Source organism: Pelophylax lessonae (assembly GCF_965119305.1).
Source record: "Pelophylax lessonae genome assembly, chromosome: 1".
Classification (NCBI taxonomy): Eukaryota; Metazoa; Chordata; class Amphibia; order Anura; family Ranidae; genus Pelophylax; species Pelophylax lessonae.
The window spans coordinates 334,168,386-334,193,461 of NC_138768.1; the positions used below are offsets into that span (position 1 = coordinate 334,168,386).

Here is a 25,076-nt window from a genome sequence, read left to right on the forward strand (position 1 = left end):
AACACAAGGCCTTTGAAAAATTTCTTTCCCCCCAAAAATGTTTTTACATATTTTGACAAAGCCCAATACATAGATATAAAATGACATCTATTAATATAAATAAAATAATATCTTTATTCATCTGGCTTTTTGGAACTAGAAAGAGAGTCAATGACTGTGCATAGGCAGGAGTGAGTGGCCCTAGACTATGTTCACCTGTCTCCACAGTAGTCATATCCCCTTCAAAAACCTATAGAACAGTATAAGTTTGTTGGTACTGTCCATTGGCAGCATGGAATTCCTGTTCTTCCTAAAGCAAAAGACTGACATGCTTACCTACTCTGCTTCCTCTCCTCTCTTCCTAGTCTCACAGGAGACACAAACTACAACGGGAGCCATTGGCTTCTGCTTCTGTCAGTCATACTCCTGTGAGGAGTGAGAGAGGGCAGGACTTACCTCCATTGTGTGTGTCTAAGGACGCAAACAGCCTGATTCAGAAGCGTGCCTGCATGGGTTCCCCCTTAGCACCTGCAGGAAAGGGGGAATGAACGGCACTGGGGAGGGGGGGGTGGCGCCAAAGAGGAGACAAGGGACCATTCTGTGCAATATCATTGCACAGACCAGGTAAGTATCTTTTTTTATTTTTTTTTATTTTAGCAAATGTAAATAAATAAATAAAATAAGCCTTTAATATTACTTTAGGGTATTCATTCAGTCCCTTTTTGACAAACAGCCATTTGGAATTATGTGTTTTTTATTCATTACTATCCATACCAAATTCTTTCCAATATTTAAACTATTACATTGGGACTTTTTAATATAAAAATATGGGGTTGATTTACTAAAGGCAAATATACTGTGCACTGCAAGTGCACTTGCTCCAGAGCTTAGTAAATGTTCACTTTGCAAAGTACACTCAATCACATGCAAGGGAAATAAAAAAACAGCATTTTTGCTTGCATATAAATAGATGATAGAAATCAGCAGAGCTGCCCCTCATTTCAGAGTTTCCCCTCAGATCTTGAGCAACTGCACTTGCAATGCACAGTATATTTGCCTTTAGTAAATCAGCTTCTATAACTGTCAAAAGTCTATTACAATCAACTATGTTTAAGTAAACTCCCAGGCCAGCCAAGTCCCTTAATTTGAAAATACTAAAATCAAGTCCTGTGCAAACAGGGACATTTACCTTGCTATAATTTTTATGTTAACAGTTGCAGACCAAATACAACTCTTTGTTTGAATAAAATGACATCCTAAGCCAACCAAAGATGGATCAAATCTTGGCAGGTTCAGCAGGGACCGGCCGAGATTTGATCCATCTATGGGCAGGCTGATTGTACTGAAGTTGATTCATCAATAGACTACATTACAACCAGTCTATCAGATTGTTTGCATGTGATTACTGCTGGCGGCTAATGCCACCAACAGTAATCATTGTGTTCTGGCAGTAGGGAAGGTCCCCACCAGCAGAACACAATAGCACTGCGGGAGGGATTCCCCCATCAACACTGAATGTGTTGATGTGAGAATCATGCCATTTTCTTTCCTGCAGCCAATGGTTGCTGAAAAGAAATTTGCATCATCTATGGCTTGCCTTTCTCCAATGAACACTATGGCCTTTGGCAATAGTACTATGTATGACCTCAGTTTGTTTAGTATGTATATGTGTGTATAGCCCTGCCACCTGTGAACTGTTAAGACACGATGTTGTTGCTGTGATTGTTGAGCCAGTGGATTTTGATAAATGCCTTCTTTTTTTTAAATACAAATTGTATTAAGTAATTAGAAAGCGAAATGCGCTGTTGAAGTATTTTCTTTCCATTAATCTTGACCGACTCTGTAATTATTTGGAAACAGAAGAATTTAACGGGCTGTATTTTTTTTCTTTGTTGAAGCATTCGGTAATGACTGTTAGTTTAGGAAGGGGTTTAGTAGTCTTTATTTTGTGTTTTGGCAGATTCAGAGGAAACATATTTAAAACAAATTACATTTTCCCTACAGAATTGCAAACCCTAATTGCATTTTGAAGGAAAGAAATATGCAGTTTTTCACCTAATTTGTTTTCTGGCCATGGAGTCATGTGTTGTCCTGTAATGCTTTATTTGTACTAGAACGCATTATAATGTAAATGTTCAGTTTTATATTTCAGTGATGATGATGACATTAGTGTTTCTGCTGACTAGTGAGGATTTATGATAAGTTACAGAAGGTCATTCCTAAACTCAAAAGAAATTGTTGAAATCAGGTTTGCCTTCATGGTGACAGCTTACTCCCATGTTTGTATTGATAGAGAATGCCATAGGCTATGTAATAGATAGAATGCAGTTGTACATTATAGGCAGAAAACAATCATATCCTTAGGCTGTACATTTCATGTGCCAAAATGTATGTCATAATGAACTCACATGGAAAAATGATAATAAGAGCTTTAAATATTTGAAGGATGAGGGTGAGTAGAGGCTGATTTGTACATATTTACAGTTATGAGTAAGCGGCTGTGTGCACCGTGAAACGCGTTAACCTGGATTACCTGTTCCCTGCACTGTCTGTTCACATTTTGATTTGAAGAATAAAGTATTCCAATTGTTTTCATCTACCTGGGTGCGGTTCCACTACTTCTTTTGCATTTATCCGGATGGCGGGTCTTACCAGCACCAGGTCGGACTGATACACCTGAGCGGCTCCATTTCTCTCATTACCCTGATTTGTACATATGACACATACACATGGGCCAGGAGGATTCATCTTATAATATAACTAAACTAATACTATAAATAAAAACCAACACAAATTAATTTTTTGGCATAAGTAAATGGCTGCGGCACTTTATTGGTTATAAATAAATTAAATCATTATTTGTTCAAAATTCCATCAAATAAATTTCAAATCCAACAAAATTATAAAACATACATCTGTATCGCTCAGTCCTAGAACTCGAGCAAAAATAAAACATATTTAAAACCACCAAAGACCCCCTTGATTCAAGGGTGACTCTACCACATAAAGTGCCAGCGACGGGTGGGGGGGGAGGGGAGCTCGCCAGGGAGTCACTTCCCAACTGAGGGGCTTACCTCAGGGACCCCCTATATAAAGCCTTGGGTCAGAAGGTTCTAGAGGGGCGCGCGCTGCTGTGAAGCCCGCCAAAACTGTAAGGGGCTACCTTATTACATTTAAAGGGCCAGTGTCCTATAAATGAAATAAAATTCTGACACAAATTTTTTTTTTTTTTTTACATCCCCTGTCCCATGTGCGAGGGCACCTATTACTTGTGCCCTCTTACCATTCTCTTCTGTGCGTTATTGTAAAGGTCTCTGCCAAGTGCTTGCCTTCAACAGGTGAGGTTATTCATAGGTGTTCTCACACTCTATATCTGGTGTATCTAAGGGCTGTGTTCCTGCGCGTTCACCCCCCCCCCCCCCCAAAGTGCAAATGGGCTGAAAATCACACCAGATCACACAAGAAGTAGTGGATGCAATATTTTTGAAAAATGCGTTACACCAAATTGCACTGCGTTTGTGATCTGCATTTCAGTGCCTTTAACAATGTATTGACACCCGCAGATCTCAGAGGCAGTGTGTTGGGAATTCAGTGCAAGAAATGCGCATACAACAGTCATTTCCTGCACCACATTCTAGTGTGAACCAGACATAAATGCCTGACAAAAGCTGCAAAAATGTGCAATCCTGCTCCAAAAAACACTTAGAAAACTTAAAAAAAAAAAAAACACTTGAAAACGAACATAAGATGTGTGAGGAGGAGGTGATTGCAACTCACATCGCTGAGAAAAGTACAGAATTCACTATTCATGATCAAAATTCGATTTTTACGTAGAATTGGGCTTTGAGGAGAAATTGTTAAAGGATTTGAAAGTTACATAAATGTATCAACTTCCAGAGAAGTTATATAATATATAGTTATATTCATTTTTAAACTATTTTCGGGCTCTTTCACACGGGCGTTCCGATCAGATCGGCCTGTCAATTTTTTAGGCGGATCTGATCGGATGCCCCATTCAGCCCTATGGAGCAGCGGATGTCAGTGGTGACATGTCCGCTGACACCCGCTGTCATCCGCATCCGATCCTGTCCGTGAAATCCGGATGGGTGGAAACCCTATTTTCCATCCGTCCTGGGGATCGGATCGGATGAGAGCGGACAGGCGGTCCGCTCTCATCCGATCCCCCATAGAGAGCAGCGGGGGCTGTGACAACTCCCTCTCCGCACTGCAAGCGGAGACTGAGCTGTCATCCGCCGGCTCAGCGGGGATCGGCGGATCGATCCCTGCTGAGCATCATGGATCCGCCTACGGAGGCGGACCATGTGAAAGAGCCCTTCATTTGTACAAGTGGCAATTAGCGAAGCAAAAACAGCGTTTTGATGGCATAAGTGATTTTTTTTTTAAACTCCTATTATTATTATTATTATCATTATTATTATTATTTCAGGTACTTATATAGCGCTGTCAATTTACGCAGCGCTTTACATATACATTGCACATTCACATCCGTCCCTGCCCTCAAGGAGTTTACAATCTAAGGTCCCTAACTCACATTCATACATACATAGTAGGGCCAATTTTTTTTATACAGGATCCAATTAACCTACCAGCATGTCTTTGGAGTTCTATGTCAGATTGTTGCTGTTACATTGTGCTGGATGACTATGTGGAGATTGGTCAGGTACTGCACATCTGAAGCCCTAATTCTGTGGGGGTTTTTTTGGCAGTTTTTCTCTTTTGGAGCTAGCTTTTAGAATTAGTTATCAGACCCATTAACTTACATGGAGATTCCTCTCATATCCACACAGCAAGGGACAGAGATTTCCAGAAAAAAAATGGTTCTTTACAGCCTGGCAAAAAAAAAAAATGTAGATAGTGGCTGTTACCTAATATATTTTAGACAAAAATATAATTTAATACCTTTTGTTATGTACAAAAAAGAAAAAAAACTACAATATCTGTATATATGTCACATGGAGGTATTTAGATTCTGACAACAAAGTTATAAGGATTGATATTACTATACAAGGACGAAGACCTTTTGGAATTACGCTACTGCGAGTATAGTTATGTTAACGGTGCCTGGCAACATTTGCTTTTTCATAATCATAACATGTTAACCCTTCAGCGTCCTTTTATTTTCCATGGTCCTTACAAGGGACCAAGCAACTGTTTCCAATTACCAACTCAGCAGAACATCATGCAAGGTGACCTTGTAATTCTGACCTTTCGCATACCATAGCAGAATGGTTTTAACATTACGGATTTTTTCCCCCAAAGACAATAACTTCAACATGGCCATGGGGAAACAAAATGAACACAAGCAATATCTTATGACAAGTTGTTATTACAGCTTGCTTTCTTTCCAAATCCTTGAGTTATTCAAAAATAAAAAAAATAGCATCCTGAAATATCGTACCAATCAGGACTACTGTTATGAATTTTCCAAGTGCTGTAAAGCAGCCCCTGTGAATACTATCTGCTCTTTCAAGACTCTGGAGAACAAGCACATAACCTGATGGAACTGTTGCACTGTATGTGCCATGTGTAGATCCACTTGAGAAAGTGAAATAAATGTCACTTACTGGAGATGATTTACGAAGGAAAAAATTGCATTAGTATCATAGCATGTTAAATGTTTTGTGGATTAGGATCTTGCTTGTTCTAATATCTTTGGTGGCCATCACTTGTTGAAGTTCATTTTCAATGTGAATTTAATATTGTACTTTATCAGCATATACTTTTCTGGCATATGTCATAGTTATGTATTTCAAAACTGGAAATCTAGGCTGTGTCTACTGACATTTTAGACTGATCAACACAGTAATGCAGAAACTATTCATCTTACAGAGGTATCATTTTGAAGTTTAGGAATACTGTAGGTTTATTTTGTAGGTAGCAACCTTGCACCATGCTTTGTAATACACCCTTGCGGTACTTGGGTCCAGATTTCACCAGGAGTAAAACTATGGAAAATGTTCTCTCCTTGTGTATTGTGAATTAAGACTGGGTATGCCAGTTCACTGTCACAAACACATGGCTCCCAACTGTCCCTGATTCTAAGGGCTCTTCCTCTTTTAGAAGAATCCCATCTGCCCCTTGTTCCTCTTCAGTTGTCCCTTCTTTTGGTCTGATGTATAGACTTCTGTAAACAACGTCCTATATAGATACCAAAACCTTCTTTTTTCAACCTCTAAATTATTGCATTATCACATTATGTTATTCTAAAAAGCCAGTATAAAGGAAAGTAGGCATGAAAAAAACTCATTTACTCTAGTGGTGTAGGGAAAAGGTGTAATATTTACCTTATTCTTTTGGCAGGCTCCCTCCATGTCTTCATCCATTCATGCAACCAGTCAAGTACTGCCACCTCTCTTAAGGTGTGTCAGGCTCCAGTTGCAAGCTTATTTCCTGACATACAATTAAGCTTTAGTAGGCCTGCGCTGCACGTTATGACCAGATGGCCTGTCCACAGGCTGGAGCTTTGGGTAGAAGAGAACAGCGCTAGAGTAGGGGGTAGGGTAAGAAATACAACCTATCCCTGTACCCCTAGACAGAATAATTAAACGGATCCCTGTACCCCTAGACAGAAGCATTTAACCTTTGCAGTGCAGGAAGCGTATGGGGGGGGGGGGGGGACTACTAAATGCTTGTAGTTGGTTTAATTCCCAAAACTTAGCTTTAATTCTTCATTGTCAACGGAACTGGGGGCATAGCATGGCAGTGGTATGCCTTTTGCCTTCTTGCTAGTAATGCATATTGTTCAGGGGTCAGGTCAGGAGCAGGTACCCTACAGACTGTTTGGTAATAAACGCAGCTACAGTATATTTAAATAGATTACACCTCATACATTGGCTTTGTGGTTGCACCTGGTTTCCCCCAAGACAGGCCCCCGGGTCCGATGTTCAACTTTGCTTTGGTCATTCGCAGTCCCTGGGAGCCAAGCAGTGTACAGTAAATTTTGCAATGTGCAGCCTCCAACTCAATCCATACTCCGCAAACGTCAATCCATAATGGCGAAGCATGACCAGTCTGCATGTGTGTGGCAACATGAATCGCTGGTAATGCTGGTTTGCACACTACAATGTTTTCTCTACAGTGCCCGACTCCTGGGGATGCCTTTTTCTGGGGACTTTCCCAAAGAAATGGGGACAAATGGTAACCTTAAAGTGAGTGCCTGCATTGGGGTTATAAAGTAAGAGAAGGTTTGATAGAAAACTATCATGATGGCATGAACTGCCAGTCACATGACATGAAGGTGGGATGTGATTAAGAAGACTGTGTGGTAATGTGTCCATAATACTTTTCTCCATCTTGTAGCCTTGAAAGCATGTTTACAAAGCAGCCAGGAATCTGGGTTTGATTTCACAAAGTGGAAATGTACCATTTTCTCTTGTTCGAGGTTTACTTACTAGTTACAGTATTGTTAGCTTTTAAATGTTGCTGTGGGGCTGTGAATCACATATCAAGTCAAACTGTAGTCCCACTATTCAATATCCAGTGCAAACAGCTGAAAGCATTTATATTTCATTGTAACAAATAAGCACACTATAAGCCCGGTAATTTTCCAGTAAACAGTGCCATTTCACTTTACACTCCATTTTACAGAGGGGAACACTTATTTTGTGTAAATGCCTTATACAGTCCATGTCTCAGAGAGAGAGAGAGACAAACTAAAATCTATTGCCTTCCTGACATCTTAGACTCAAACTGCAACGATATGTTACCGAAAATGATGTAGCTTCTAACTGGTTGTATGAATATGTTCTTTTCTTAATTCTTTTTATTCTAATACCCATCTCTGCACGAAGCTGAAAAGTCTAAAGTCAGTTCTTTGGAAAAGATCTTTTATAATGTACAATTAATGCATCCATAGCTAATTAACTATGAATTTGACAGAAAGTGGCCAAGGGGAAAGTAGAATTTGGGGCACGTTAACAACCTGTGATTAGTGTGTGTGGAATGCCCCATAGCCATTCAGCATTCCTGGACTCAATGAACACTTGCATGGCCCCAGGATGTACATTGTGTCCTGCAATATGCAGCTGTGCTATAAATGAGCTAGGCATGACCCCAGCACATTTAAGGCTGCTGTATAACAGCATTACATTTTAACCATTTGGCAACCAGAGCCTGACAGAATAAAGCCCATGTAACAATAACAAGACGTCTTGAACCAGTGAAATAAAAATACCATTATTTCATGCTTCAGACAAAATGACATGCAGTTTTTAGTATGTGCCATTGTTCACAATCTGCACTTCTGGCTGGAGTGTCAAAGATACCCATCAGCTTCCTAATATGCAGTACTTTAAGTGGGCCGGTATGCACTGGTACTCAGTACCGCCACTTCCAAATATGGCTCTTGAGCATACCGCCACCTCTCCGTGCTCTTTAGCGTACCAGTACGCTCATTTTGGACATCTGCACCCTCAATTGCCCCCCCCAAGAATATTTCCCACTCCAGAGCCAGACCAGTCACCACCAGTGAGTCCCCCTGCTCCGTAGTCCCAGCCCAGGCCGGGGGGGGGGGTGCTCTGTGGGGACCCTGATGTGGGGTGGGGGCCAAAAAATGTATAGGCTATAATAGAGTACCGGCACCTCTTTTGGACAACTTAAAGCACTGCTAATATGTAAGCTTAGCACTACCTGAAAGAGGCAATGCCATGGATCTAGGGCAAGATGGTGATGGGTAAACACGCCTGACTCCCCTTCTTCCTCTTTAGTATTTCCATGAGGGTTTTCTTAATACAGAGATGATCAGAGTACATGGACATCAGTCACATTTCAGCTTTAAGCAGTTTACTGTGGTTAGACATATCAAGGAAGATTTCTGATTGGTTGTTACACTTTGTACACTGTGTTTTGTGTTATGAAATACCAGTCATAATATGTTGTGCATTAAACCTGTGCTGAGAGAAATATGGAGGTGGTGTGGAATAAGGAATAGACAATGCATCATTCTTAAAAACACACTGCAGTGCAATGATGCAATATTGTTATTGTACTATAAGTGTGACTTGAGGCCACCCTAACTTCAACATCCTCAAATGTAATGATCAAAACGAAAAATGGGTGTGTGGGACTTTCACGCCACTCAGTTACAAAAGTAACCATTTATGTAAAAAACTCCATATATGTTTATTGACATAACATTAAAAACGATAGTTGGTAAAATTCAGTATGGGCTAAGCAAAGAACCATGATTTATACTCTCCTGTACATACGTGCATACAATTAGAATGTTTAATCATCTAAAATATATTGCATGCCTGAAATGAAAGTCCCATGCACCCACATTTTTGGTTTTGGTCAGCGCATTACAATAAAGTGTGTATTTGAACCCATGGATATTGGTACACTAAAGTGCACTGTATATGGGTATTGGGGTGTAATTAACAGTTCACTATGTGTATCATGCACTGTACATTTGCTTTTCCACAGCACCTCATTCTGTAAACTGCACTGTATGTTTATTCGTTTATCTGTTTCACAACAGCTTTTGTATATTTTGTGCACCATGCTGTAAACTCACCTTGACAGTAATTAAGGTTCTTTTTTTGCTTCCACTGACACCAATGGCGGAACTTATTTTACTGCCACAGGCACTAACTATGGGACTTATCTGGAAACATAGAAAAGTGACGGCAGAAAAAGGCAGAGTAGTCTGTCAAGTCTGCCCTATTTTGTTTGTGTTTTTTGTTTGTTTTGGGTGTTTTTTTGTTTTTTGGTAAAGTGGTTGTAAAGGCAGAAGGTTTTTTCATCCTTATGCATTCTATGCATTAAAATAAAAAACCTTCTGTGGGCAGCAGCCCCCCCCCCCAATACTTACCTGAGCCCATCTCAATCCAGCGATGTTGTGCGATAGACTTGGCTGTCCAGGATTCTCCCTCCTGATTGGCTGAGACACAGTAGCGGGCGCAATTTGCTCCCGCTGTTGTCAATCAAAGTCAGTGAGTAAATGACGAGAGAGCCGAGTCACAGCTCTGTGTCTAAATGGACACATGGAGCAGTGGCTCGGCTTGGGTGCCCCCATAGCAAGCTGCTTTCTGTGGGGGAACTTAACAGGAAGGAGGGGCCAGGAGCACTGCCAAGGGACCTGAGAAGAGGAGGATCGGGGCTGCTCTGTGCAAAACCAACTGTGCAGAGCAGATAAGTATAACATGTTTCCTATTTTCGAACAAAAAAAACCAAGACTTTAGTAACCTCTAAATTTCCTGAAGTCGTTCTCAATATGTTGTATCCCCCAAACCTTTCACTATTTTTGTTACCCTTTTTTGTTACAACACTTTGGTACCCATTTTACTATCACTGACTTTAACAGTGGGACCTATTTTACTATCAGTGGCACCATTGATGGGACCTTTTTATGCCCACCTATTTTGTCTAAAAATAACAAACTAAGGCTCGGTTTCCACTAGTGCGACTTGCTGTGCGACTTGACACATGTCAAGTCGCACAGCAAGTCAAAAGCCATTGTTTTCAATTCGGCCCGTTTCCACTGCCACGACTTGAGTTGCGGCGACTTCAAAAGTAGTTTGTGCACTACTTTTGAGCCGGCCTCAGTGCGACTTCCCTCTATAATGAGGGACAAGTATCACTGAAAGCCGCAAACAACTTTAGCTACGAAGTCGCGCTAGAAGTAGCACGACTTCATAGTCGCGGTAGTGGAAACCGAGCCTAAGGGGACGGTACAAGCCATTTGCCATTAAGTCAAACTCACTTTATTGGCTATGGCCCCTATGTCCAGCAGGCCATTTCATTCATTTACACAGATGTCCCTCCTAATTATTTTCAAATGTTGTAAGTAGCCAGCATACATATTTTAAAAAGCATAGAGTGGGTTAGAGTTAAGCTTTCTTTCAGGGTTTACTTCTGTCTGTGACACCTTTGGGGAGGTTCTCTCTCACTTTCTGCCTATGATTCCCATACAAGATCTAAGGAATGTGACTGCCACTGGAACAGGAAAGTGCAGGCAACAATACAAATATTGTCCGATGATTTCCCTTTCTCTACTAAAAATGTATTTTGGGTTTGTCTTGTGTACATTTTGGAAAGATTTCACATCACTTCCTGTACTGAGAGGAAGTGATGTGAAACATTCTCAACAGACACATGGCAGAAAATGGGTCCAAACCTACCCAGCTCTATCCAATAAAAAAAAAAAAAGTTTTGTCTGGAGTTGCAACCATTTGCAACCATAGTATAGGCAGTTAGCAAAATGGACTTATGGGTAGTGGTGCAGTCTGATTTGTATAAAATACAGTCCAAGATTTCTTAGTATGCACTTTAACAGTCACTGGGTACATCTGGAATTAGGAAGCCAGAATCCCTTTAGTAAGATGGGTATATTCAGGTCAGCTAGCATTCCAAAATGTTCACTGTCAAAAACCTGAAGTTTTGCAACACATTGAGGCCTCATGCACACAGGACGCAAAGGTATGCAGGGGAGAAAAACACAGCCAATATGGCCGTTAGAATGCATTAACATGAACATGCAAAAATGCTCTGCTTATGAATGTGCAAGTGATGTTTTTTTCCTATCTCTAAACACTCCTGCCTCTAAATGTCTGTAAACACCTTTCTTTACCTTCTGCTAGTGTAACATCTTTAACGTTATATATGGGCATACCTCTGTATCCCAGCAAGAAAGATCTATCCCTGCTTATTCAGCAAGACTACTTAAAGGCAGCACCTGGGTAGTTAATTCAGTCCAGGTCTAGTGCATGCATACTCTTCTGTGGAACATAATTGCGGTATTGTTTGACAAATAGACATCTGTAGTCTTATGTAAGGAATGCTCTTATGTGTGTTTTCTTTCTCCATTCAGAGATGACTACCAGGAAGATGGGTTCTGTCAGCCCTACAGAGGCATCGCCTGTGCCAGATTCATTGGAAACAGAAGCATTTATGTGGATTCCCTCCAGATGCAGGGTGAAATTGAAAACCGAATTACAGGTAAAAACTACAAATCGCTAGATGGACTTTTTCACATTTCATTACACTGTATGGTTTACAGAAACATATAAATGTTACGATCATTATAAGTTAACAACCCAGTAATCTCCAAACCTTACAGCAGGGCGACCATAAAGGAAACCTGTGTTGAAATGTATAAGCCGCCATTGCTGACTTCTGCTTTTGAAAATAATAGTTGCTTGGCTGACATGCTTATCCAATGTCTAAAGTATTTACCAAGTCACTGACCCAGAGCAGGATGCACATCAGGAGTTCTGAACATCTGTAGACATCTGTAGAAACTATTCATCCGGGCAAATAGCTTTTTAAAAGAGGATCAGCAGTGATAGCCCCAAAAAGATTTCCTTTAGATTGCAGTAGGCAGCAATGCACCTGAACTGCCATGCACCATAATGTATGTGCCTTGTGGTGCTTCTGTAGTCACGTGTGGGCATCTTGTTCTACATGATATACTGCACATTAATGTGTGTGCGGTAACACACCACAGTAGACCAGAAAAGCGTGAATCGGACTTTATTTTGAGTTGCGTCCCCTGGCTGTTTCCAGCGAATTCTGCAAGTTCTTTGAGCTGTCCCTGAATTCAGAAATGTAAAATAACAGAAAACGACACTGTACTTGTAAAGACACATGGGACTGTACATTTTACAAAAGTGGTTACATCTACTAAATAAATCCAGCAAAATTCTATAGTATTTGCATATAAAGCGGGCAGATTGTGAAATTTGAAAGATCCAAGAATCAATGATCTACACAATTCAGACCAAGTTACCAACTCTTCCCTTTTTGTGTTTAAATTCATACACTAAGTAATAATATGCACTCTTGTTAGGACACCTAATTTCTGTTATTTTTTCCAAGCAGCAGTTATGTTTCTCTGTAGAAGTTAGTGAAGTCAGACGTGACACCATCCTTTTGCTCTGTGTTTGACTTGATATAGAACTATTGTTTGGCGCCCTCTAATGTTAAAGTCAGTTAAAACACCATTTTTACATGTCCATGTATTTCTTTAGTACACCATGACATACAGATTTAGCTAAATCACCATTTCTACATGTCCATATATTTCTTTAGTACACTATGACATACAGTTTCAGTTAAATCACCATTTCTACATGTCCATGTATTTCTTTAGTACACTATGATGTACAGTTTCAGTTAAATCACCATTTCTACATGTCCATGTATTTCTTTAGTACACGATGACATACAGATTTAGCTAAATCACCATTTCTACATTTCCATGTATTTCTTTAGTACACAATGACATACAGATTTAGCTAAATCACCATTTCTACATGTCCATGTATTTCTTTAGTACACTATGACGTACAGTTTCAGCTAAATCACCATTTCTACATGTCCATATATTTCTTTAGTACACTATATTATACAAATTTAGCTAAAATAACATGTTGAAATGCCCTTGTATTTCTTTAGTGCACTCTGTTATACAGATTTTATGTCTTTTTAGATGTTGTAAAACATTTATATTTAAATGTTACATGTATTTTAATAGTTCCTGCTTTATAAATGATTGATCTAATTATGCAGCTCTATATAATTTATTAAATACAGTCTTAGGAAAATCACATTGTAATATGTCTGCATGATAACTACTCCACATAAAATGTAATCAGTTGATGATTTATTCAATTTTTCAGATAAGTTTGGTGTTCTATTGTAATAAAGATCAATGTATAAATATATTTTTCTTTAGTATAAATGTTCCCTTTTTCCTTATAACTTAGACAATTGGAGCACATGTACCTAAAAAATTTTTTCCAGATATAACTCCCATAACTCTGTACACCGTTTTTATACATATTTTTTGTCTATGATAATATTAAATGCCAGGACCGTGAAATTAAATATTTTGTAAATTGCATAATTACGTCTTTTGTTTCAAATGCCTGCATATTGTCTTGCACATTTTTGCTATGATTAAGAATGTTCAAATTTTGCATGTTGCTATATAGGAACTATAGAAATGGTCTAATGCTGTGGCTATAATAACATTGCAGAACACAAGGAATATTTCTTATGTCTATGCTATGTCAAGGTATATACATAAAGTGGAACTCCAGAGGAAAACAAATTTTGACCTTTGTGTAGAAACAAGTTACCTCTAGGTCCAGATCACTGCTGTGTAAGGTACAAATATGTTTAATTTATGTCTGAAAGTATACCTTGTGCTGTACTTCTGGCAGTGCAAGTATGAAAGCTATACGAGCTGCTTCTCTCATACAGTGAAGAAATCCTTTGTTTATCCTCCCTATATTCTCCCCTTGTATAATCACAAAACACTTTGGAGTTTATTTACTAAAGCTGGAAAGTACACAATCAGGCTCACTTCTGCATGGAAACCAATCAGCTTTTAACCTCAGCTTGTTGGATTAGGCTTTGGTAATAAAATCTGGAAGCGGATTGGTTTCTGTGCAGAAGTGAGCCTGATTTTGCACTCTCCAACTATAGTAAATAAACCCCATTGTGTTCTGTTTATAGAATACAAGGCTCCTGTGAATGGACAAGGGGAATTCTGCTTTTTACTTGTCCTTCCTCTCCCCCTGAACATTCACATATCACCTTGTCTTTTGTGAGCAGAAGTCAAGGTGTTTTGTGAATGGACTAAGTGGAAGGAAGAACAGGATCCCTTGTTCCTGTTGAAGACTGCAGTTCTCATAAAAGAGGCAAAGAAAGTACATGATTCCTGGATTTCTTTTTTCCAATAGAGTTGAGAAGAGTTCAGATTATTGTCTGGATTTTACTCCTGTGTGACACCCATAAAAGAAATCAGGGTTGAGGTTCTCGCAAAATAAACATTTGTTGTCTGTCTTCAATGGAGAGATTTCCCATTATTTCATATCCTAAAAGGGATACAAATGACAATACAAAGCTGGCAGTGGCTCCAACCCCGGTGTGTTCCATCCAGCACAAATTCAAAAATCTTGGCTGAAGTTGGGCTTTAACATTGTAATGAGTACTATTTTAGAACTGATTTGCTACAAAGGATTATATTTGTCACTAAGATGAAATAAGAACTTAGGAATGAAACCTAAAAAGGCTTTTGTTTTCTTTCCAGCGGCATTCACCATGATCGGTACATCTACACATCTGTCGGACCAGTGCTCACAGTTTGCCATTCCATCATTTTGCCATTTTGTCTTCCCGCTTTGTGACGAACGCTCTAGAACACCAAAGCCAAGGGAATTATGCCGGGATGAGTGTGAAGTACTGGAGAACGACTTGTGCCATCAGGAATACAACATTGCTCGCACCAATCCTCTTATACTCATGCAGCTCCACCTCCCAAACTGCGAAGAACTGCCCCTACCTGAAAGCCCGGAGGCTGCAAACTGCATGAGAATTGGAATCCCAATGGAAAGGATGAACAGATGTAAGTTGCTGTATAGTGTGCAGCTCTGTGTGTGTCTGTCAGGCATCTTTCTTCCATTATGAAGTAGCCATATGAAGTGCAGTAAAGATATGTGGCCTGGTTCTGATTTGCAGTGTGTGTTGATCCTATGCATGGGTACAAGGTCATAGGTGTAATGGGACCATTCATAGAAGTGCTCTCTCCCAGCATGCTCTGTCAGTGAGGCCCACTTAGAAATAGTTTCTCTGATTAGTATGAGATAATGGATCATGTTACATCAAGACACACATTATCTGCACGTTGTTTGTAAATACTCTTCAAAGACAGCTTGGCTGATGTATAATATTGCCTGTTTCTGTTCTGTGGTTAGTCTTCATGTTTAGCATGTGTAAATGCCGTGACACTGGCACCAGATGTGCAGGGCTAATACACAATCCAGAACTAGCTGCAAGAAGAACCAGAAGACATGCTTTCAAAACAGCAGCACACAGATCTGTCCTGGGGCTCAATGGAAGGCCATTTGATCATTTTATCAGACTAGATTGATTTCAGTCACATCTGCTACTAGCTCTCCTTTGTTTTAACCACTTAAGCCCCGGAAGATTTTACCCCCTTCCTGACCAGGGGTTTTTTGCGATTTTTTACTGCGTGACTTTAACGGACAATTGCGCGGTCGTGCAACGCTGTACCTAAACGAATTGGACGTCCTTTTTTTCCCACAAACAGAGCTTTCTTTTGGTGGTATTTGATCACCTGTGCGATTTTTTGATCATGCGCTATAAACAAAAAAAGAGTGTCAATTTTGCAAAAATAACAATATTTTTCACATTTTTTTATATGAAATTCCCCAAAAAAAAAATGTAAAAATCAAAAATTTTTAACATTTTCAGCCAATTTGTTTTATGCTACATATGTTTGGTAAAAAAATCGCAAAAAGCGTATTTTGATTGGTTTGCACAAAAGTTATTGCGTTTACTAACTAAGGGAAAGATTTTTGTCATTTTTGGTGTTTTTTTTTTAAACGCGTAATGGCGGCGATCTGCGATTTTTTTTGCGGGACTGCGACATTGGGGCAGACAGATCGGACCCTTAACTGACATTTTTGACACTTTTGGGGTTACCAGTGACATTACTGCAGTAACCAGTGCTATACATATGCACTGTTACTGTAAAAATTACACTGGCAGGGAAGGGGTTAACTGTATTGGAGAGGGAGGGGTTAAGTGTGTCCTAGGGGCGTGTTTCTACCTGTGATGGGACATGGCTACTAGTGTAAAAACAGAGATCAACTGTCCTACATAGTAGAACCGTCTGATTTCCATTTTTACACAGGGGAGAATGACAGGCGGCTTGTTTACATCAGCCGCCTGCCTTTCTCCCTTCCCGGCGAAAGATCGCGAGTGACCGGCGGACATCGGGTCCGCCGGTCACACGCACGGACTTCCCAGGGAACAAGCTGCGGCGGGCGTGCGCCTCAGCGGGCGTGCGCCTCAGCGGGCGCGCGCTCGCCCGCTATTGGCTCACAAGCCGGTGACAGGCTAGTGACACTTTGCCTGGCCGGGGCTGACCGCCGCAGTATATGTACTTGCGGCGGTCGGCAAGTGGTTAAGCTACTTTTCTAAGTGAGACAAAACTTTGACATATATTATTTTATAGGGGTTTCTAAATCGTTTGCTTGTTCATGTCCCAATGTGGACCCCTAGATAGAAAAAATGCATACAGGAAATTCACTGCTACATTCTGATGAAATCTTATCTTGTACCAAGAATAGAAAATATAGTGATCTACCATGCAACATATTCTATTCCTGAGACAGGAAGCCTGCTTTTATTTTTAAAGTACATTGCTCAGGCAACATGGACAATTCAAAGTGACCAATTAAAAAAGTGGGTAAGCAGAGGTTACAAATGGGGATATCATATCAAAACAATCAGAAGATCAAGAACAATAAACAGCTATTGACAATTACCCACTAGCACAGAGACAAGAATGGCCAAGAATAAGCAAGCTGGCAGTCATAATTTCCGCGACCCATTGAAAATATGTATCCAGCGCCCCCTTTTTATGACCTGTTAAATTGCTTTTGGTGTTGAGGTTGAGTATAGGTGAAAGTATACCCCTGTGTTCCAGAACATGGAGTGTAGGCTTATCCTGATACCAATCCAGAGGGCTAGTAAGTGTAAAGAGGAAAAGATTGCCATTGTTCCAGTTCAGCCCAGGTGAGCAAACGACAGACAGGGCAAAATGCATCAGGATGTGGTGTGGTGATGACATAGCCTGGGGCCGCTCATTATTGTTTATTCACCTGGGCTGGTCGGTAGTAGCCGAGATCTTTTCCTCTTGCACCCCTTTTTACTTGTGTTTGTATATCAATAATAAAACAATCTTCCACTCAGCCGAAAAACAATGTGGCCTTTAAACCAAAATGACCTAAGTGATAGTTAAAATATTGAACCAGAACTCCATGTATCCGATTACTACAGACCCATACAAATATTGAATAGTCAAAAATAGTGATTTGATAGTGCAAAAAAGTCATGCTAAAAAAAACATTATAAAACAGATACAGACATGCCTTTAAAATCATATCATTTTTGGCAGGTAGTTCACAATTACTCAATATGCCATCAGTGTCAACAGCATGCTTGAATAATAACGTGTTCATGTAGAAGTCTTAAAATAACACTAAACTCTGGTTAAAAAATATCTTTTCACGTATTCCTAACTCAAAAGAGTACCTTTCATTGCTCTGTCTCCTTTAAGTTCCTTTTAGTTTGTTGCTGTGATCCAACTTCCTGTTACAGGGTGCCTTTGTTCGTTCTCTATAAATACATGTATGCAGGTACGCAGTCATCCTCTCTTGCCCACTCCCAAGAGAGACTATGGGATTTGTAGTGTGCATAGAGCAGGGCTCGTGACCTCAACTAATGTGCACTGCTCGTTCCAAACAACATGAAGTGAGGGGGAAAAGGAGAGGACAGTACAAGGAGGTAGAAAAACACAGTAGGAAATTATTTAATGAAAAATAAGCTTATAGGGTCATAAGGTAGTTATTTTTCAGTATGTTTGGCATCATGTCTCACTTTAAACAGTTATTTTAGAGAATATTTTTTGTGACTCTCTTGCAAATATTTTTATTCCCCTCCTGCCAATAGCTGCACTTCCTGCTGCAGGCTTGCAACACTAAGCCGCTGCTTTGCAGCTAGCAGTGGTATTATCAGCCTGCTGGGGGCACTCCTTCATTTCGCTGTTGGGCTGCCTATCTTATAGACCTGGTAAGAAAGCGTGTATTGCAGATTGACAATGCTACATAAAAGGCAGTGACATCAAGCCATCAGCCTTCAACAAGAAGAAAATGTGCAACATATTTACGAAAAGTGTTTTGCTTAGAAAACTGTATACAGTGAGGGATGGTGCCAGGCAGTCTGAAAAGTATGGTTTACATACACTTTAATAAAGACTGCAGGATACTGTTAGATGGGTGTCTGGTTGAATATTTGTATTACTGGCAGACGCGAGACCTTCGTGGAATTTGGAAGCCATTTTAGGGTATTTGATTCAAAATAGATGTATAGATGAACTATCTTAAAAGTTACAAATAGCAAATCTTAAAGCTAATGACTAAAGCCCCTTTCACACAGGCGGACTGCTCAGATCCGCCTGTCAGTTTTTTTGGCGGATCTGAACGGTCACCCCATGCATCTCTATGGGGCATTGGATGTCAGCGGAGACATGTCCGCTGACATCCGATCTGATCCGATCCGATCCGTCAAATCTGGACGGATGGAAACCCTATTTTCCATCCATCCAGTGGATGGGATCGGATGAGAAAGGACAGATGGTCCGTTCCTATCCGATTTCCCCCATAGAGATGCATGGGGACCTGACAGCTGCCTCTCCGCACACAGCGCGGAGACACAGCTGTCATCCTCCTGCTCAGCTGTGGATCGGCAGATCGATCCCCCGCTGAGAAAAACTGAGTCCGTCTGACGGACTCTGTGTGCGAAAGGGCCCTAAAGATAACCTCTTTTAGCTGTGCAATGGGGTTGATTTACTAAAATTGGAGAGCGCAAAATCTGGTGCATCTGTGCATAGAAACCAATCAGCTTCTAGGTTATTTTGTCTAAGCCTAATTGAACAAGCTAAAGCTAGAAACTGATTGATTTCTATGCAGAGCTGCACCAGATTTTGAATTAATCCTGTTTTATTAAATCAACCCCAGTGTGATTACTGAGCTATGAGTTGAATCATGTGGCAGCTGTTAAATGTCAGTGTCCATTTATTAATGTGCAATAAAAATAATGCAGGATTCCTTATTATATTTACAATAAGTGCTTTTTCTTCTTTCTTCAGATCAGCAGTGTTACAATGGTACTGGTACTGATTATCGAGGGTCAGTCAGTGTAACCAAGTCTGGACACCAGTGCCAGCCATGGAACAGCCAGTTCCCACACAGTCATCAGATGTCTGCTGCGGAATATTCCGAAATTGGTGGAGGACATGCCTATTGTCGTAACCCTGGTGGCCAGATGGAGGGTCCTTGGTGTTTTACGCTGAACAAGAATGTGCGCACAGAGCTGTGTGACGTGCCTGCTTGCCGTATGTATAAGTTTGTAAACGTGTTTGGAAAAAAAAATGTTCTTTATAGCATTTCATTGTCTGTTTAGATGAGAAGGTGTGGAAGTAGTCTGTTATTTCGGCATTTGGACTTTTACAATGCTGATCCAATGCCTCGCAATCAGCAACAGCATTGCCACTTTTGCTCCTTTAGTTGGATATTGGGTTGTCTAACCCCATAGGTAGCCCAACAGCCAGCTAAAGAAGCACACAGGGCAAGCTGACAACACATCTGCTAGTTGTAAAGCAGTGGCCTAGTGTTGTCTGCTTAAAACAGGAAGTTCTGTTTTCAGGCTTACAGTTTTTTTTTTAAAGAAATCTGTATATAACAAGACAAGATTTCAAATATTTTAAAATAAATTGATTTTGGAGGTACATACACTTTGTCAGCCAGGGACTGGTCTGGTGAAGAAGATTCAGTATTCTTCAGCTTCAATCTGGTTTTACTGGGGTGTTACAGTGGGCATAGGAAATTATTCTTTTAACAGGCTTACAATTAGGATCAGGTGCCTTTACCACCAAATCATAGGAGCATCACTTCATGCATTCAGAGAGCACAGTATAAGACAGGTTTGCAATAAACTTGTATCTTGTAAACCTGTCCTACGCTGTGCTTTCTAAATCAATTTTAGAATTTAGTGATTCAGTCCTTCCACTACACATTTAAAATATTCTATTGTACTTGTTTTTCCAATTTATTTTATTTCCATTTGCTGTACTATACAGTTTTGGCAACAATATTTTAATGTTCACAGGTACCCGTGATAACACAAAAATGGAAATCCTGTATATATTGGTTCCCAGTATTGCTATACCATTGGTCATCGCCTGTCTGTTCTTCCTGGTCTGCATGTGCCGCAATAAACAGAAAGCATCAGCTGCTACACCACAGAGACGTCAACTGATGGCCTCACCTAGCCAGGACATGGAAATGCCTCTTATGAACCAGCACAAGCAACAGGTAAATCAAAATATTCTTATAGCTGAGGACATTAGGGCCTGGTTCACAATATTGCAATTTCAGATTCGACTTGAGTTGCACAGATCGCATAACAAGACAGACTACGTTATTTTCAATGGCACCCATTCACATCAATGCAATTACATGCTGTGTGTTTTTGGAAAACAGTACCTGTGCCAGTGTGGTGTGATTTACAGTGAAATTTAGCTTCACGGAATATGCAAACCTCAACCAAAACACAAACCTCAACCAAAACGCAACCAAATTCACATCAAAGTTACGTACATAATTGCACTGCAAATCAAGTCATAATCACATCACAGTAGTGAAAACCAAGCCTAATAAAAACTGCGCAGGCAACTTAAGCATGGTGAATATTTTCTTATGTATGATATACAGTATAAAAGTGTTACATTGGTTTTATTATTTCACCAAATTACCAAAATGTAATGCTTTTATTAACATGCAGAAATGTTCGGCCTTTTTCATGCTTACATTGGTCCAGCATGGCTCAATGTAAGTATACATATCTGATATTCAGAAGGATGCTGAAAATCACTGTAGTAGTCAGTGCCACAGTGATAGCCATGATGCACTGGGTACTGCTCCAGCGACATTCACTCTGCACAGTGAATACAGGGGATGGCTCGCTTGGCATCGCTGCCATTTACAGGACATTTTTTGTTTTTTTCCAATCAGTGCAAGGCATTCCCTGATTGATGGAGGTGGAGAGGAGGGGCAGATGACATCTTAATCTCCACCTTGTCCAATCAGAGAACTCCTTGATTGTTTTACAAATAGTGCTTACTGAACACTGCTTTCCCCCCAAAAAATTACCTGATTTGTAAAATGAAACAGAGAAGGGAAGTAGTATATTCCTAAAAAAACAATACGTAAAATTAAAATGGCTAATTACCTGAATGTGAAGGCAAAAAGGGATTACATTTAAATCAGGTCATAAATCATTTTGGGATGCAGTAAATCCCCTCCTGTTCTACCTAACTTGATTGTGGGCATTTTCTAGCCATGTTAGTGGTGCTGTACTGCACAGTTGACATCTGTGTGCAGGAAGTACTACTGTTTAGCTGCTCAGCCAAAAACAGCCTGCTGGTGTCACTGCTGCTCACAGGTAGGTCAGTGTTTCCAGCAGAGGGGGCCCACAACCACAGTCGGGTAAGTATAAAAGGTAAGTATAAAAATGGGGGATGTCTTTAGAAGTTTAAGTTAGATAGCAGAGGTAGAGTGAGAGATAGTCCAGGTCAGAAAGTGACTTTAGGTCCACTTTAACAATCTTTTAATATCTAATTTACTTTTCTTATGAATGCAATCTAAAAAGGTTATGCATGCATTTGGTTATTAAGTTTTTTGTTTCTGCTTTTTTTTTTTTATTCTTAGGTCAAAGTAAAAGAAATTAACCTCTCCACTGTGAGGTTCATGGAAGAGCTGGGTGAAGACCGTTTTGGGAAAGTATATAAAGGTCATCTCTTTGGCACTGCTCCTGGTGAACAGACACAGACAGTTGCTATTAAGACCCTGAAGGACAAAGTAGAAGTGGCTCTTCGAGAGGAATTTAAACATGAAGCCATGATGAGGTCCAGGTTGCAGCATCCAAACATTGTCTGTCTTCTTGGTACTGTAACCAAAGAACAGCCCATGAGTATGATATTTAATTACTCTCCACTCAGTGACCTTCATGAGTTCCTGGTCATGAGATCTCCACACTCTGATGTAGGCAGCACAGATGATGACAAGACTGTGAAGTCTACCCTGGAGCCAGCTGATTTCCTCCATATTGTTACCCAGATAGCTGCAGGAATGGAATTCCTGTCAAGTCACCATGCTGTGCACAAAGATTTGGCTGCCAGAAATATTTTGGTCTTTGATAAATTGACTGTGAAAATTTCTGATCTTGGCCTGTTTCGAGAAGTGTATGCTGCAGACTACTATAAGCTAGTAGGGAATTCAATGCTTCCAATAAGATGGATGTCCCCAGAAGCAATTGCATATGGCAAATGTACCATTGATTCTGATATCTGGTCCTATGGCGTGGTTTTGTGGGAAATCTTTAGTTATGGTTTGCAGCCATATTGTGGATATTCCAACCAAGATGTAATTGAAATGGTAAGGAACCGCCAACTGCTTCTTTGCCCAGATGACTGTCCAGCCTGGATATATTCACTCATGATTGAGTGCTGGAATGAGTTTCCTGCCAGAAGGCCTAGATTTAAGGATATTCACACAAGACTAAGAACATGGGAAAATATGTCTAACTATAACAGTTCTGCACAAACGTCTGGAGCAAGTAACACAACACAGACAAGCTCACTTAGTACAAGTCCAGTTAGCAATGTCAGCAATGCTAGATATGTTGAACTGAAGCCCAAAGGGCGCCCATTTCCACAACCACAGTTTTTACCAATGAAAGGACAGATTAGACCAATGGTTCCACCCCCTCAGCTCTACATTCCAGTTAATGGCTATCAACAGATGGCTGCATACTTTTATCCAGTCCAGATACCAATGCAAATGGCTCCTCAGCAGATGCCGCCACAGATCATTCCAAAACCTGGATCACATCACAGTGGGAGTGGTTCCACAAGCACTGGTTATGTAACGACTGCACCATCAAATAACTCCATGGCCGACAGAGTGGCTCTTTTAGCTGATGGAAGTGATGAGGCACATGTAACAGCAGAAGACATGTCTCAGAACCCTGTTCAAGAGGAAGAAGAAGGCTCCGTACCAGAGACAGAATTGCTGGGGGATAATGATACCTCACCATTAGATGAAACAGATATTCAGTCAGAAGCTTAAAACTCCTTCAGGTTACTAGAAGGCTTCATCTTGACTTAAAGAGTACAATTAAGTGAGTGAAATAATTCATGTGGTGCCTATATTCCAAGCTAAAGCTGGAGCCTTAGTTTTCCTTAGTGTTGGCAGCAGCAACACACAGGATTTTCAAAAGGTACGCCATTTAAAAAAAAGATGTACTGTTGCTGTGCAACATGCGGCCAAGTACCAATGCACAACATGTGTAACCCAGACTGTGATTGTAAATTTAATAGAAAGTACCATGTTCTTTTTTAGGAAAAAAATTAAGAGTGCAAGTGACATGGACTTGTTGTATAAACTGTATCTTTTATTTTTTAATATTCTTGCAACATACTTACAGGGTGAGCTTATCATTTTTAAACATGAGCCACAATGGCTACTAACTATCTACAGAGAGTCGCAAAGTGTGACAGGAATGAGTCTGTGTCACATGACTTTTGCGCCAGTATGGAGAAAACGTTTCTGCTTTGGTTTCTTTACATCACATACACTTCATCCGTATACATGTTGGGAAACATGGAGGTGAAAAAATGTACTAAGGACGCTCAAAAAGAATTACCTGTAACCCGAATTAAGGGGCTGAATTTATTTCTTTTTTAGATTAGTTTCTAACTAGATTTGAAAACTGGTTTCACATACTGCTGACGCAGATGTCGAGAAGGTTTTGTACTTTGAAAATAAGTGCCTTTGAAAGAAATCCGCTCAAGTTATGGCCCACAAATCTTCAGTTTTTAACTGAAGCTAAACAGTGTTTTTCGGGTTGCTGTTCTAGTTGTGCCATTTTGCTAAATAAATCCTGTACAGTTTTTAAAATGTAATTTATGTTTTATCACCTTTTTATATACTTTTTTTTTTATTGGAAGTGTTTTGATCCAAAAATACTTTTTATAATTTAACTGTTTACATTTTCCACCCTGGATACAGTTTATTTTGGAATTTCTGTGTTTTTTATGATATAAAAGTATAAACAGGTCAATTCATTTCGTGCCTTTGTTTTTGTTAAAAACTTACAAGCTGCACATTTTGCTGTATCAAAGTGCATACTAGAATTGTTTTTTGGAAATTCGAAAACAAAGGAGTTTTTAATAAAGGTTGTGCAAAAATTGGATCTAAAATGTTGTTCTAGTTTTTCTGATATGCGGAAGAGATTACAGAAACTATGCAGAAGTAAAGAGATTCTCCATTACAAAAAATACGTATATTTCCAAAGGATAATATTAGCTGTCTTGGTGCCTGCAGCCAGAAGTAATGTCTCCCCACATCTGGCAAGTAGCACACATTAGACATCCTAGAGGAAGCTGGCACAGCACTGGGTACTTTCAACTACAGTTCAGC

At 40.0% G+C, this 25,076-nt stretch overlaps 1 protein-coding gene across 1 annotated transcript in view; it reads left to right on the top strand.

Moving 5' to 3' along the window:
• The window catches only part of ROR2 (receptor tyrosine kinase like orphan receptor 2), a 198,288-nt gene extending 174,290 nt beyond the window's left edge, over positions 1-23,998 (top strand). Inside the window, exons 5-9 of the mRNA XM_082245393.1 lie at positions 11,810-11,937; positions 15,038-15,352; positions 19,685-19,930; positions 20,704-20,909; positions 22,305-23,998. Of these exons, the coding sequence (XP_082101519.1) occupies positions 11,810-11,937; positions 15,038-15,352; positions 19,685-19,930; positions 20,704-20,909; positions 22,305-23,723 (2,314 nt within the window). The 3' untranslated portion in view covers positions 23,724-23,998. The remainder of the gene's footprint in view (positions 1-11,809; positions 11,938-15,037; positions 15,353-19,684; positions 19,931-20,703; positions 20,910-22,304) is intronic.
• The last annotated feature ends 1,078 nt before the right edge of the window (positions 23,999-25,076 follow it).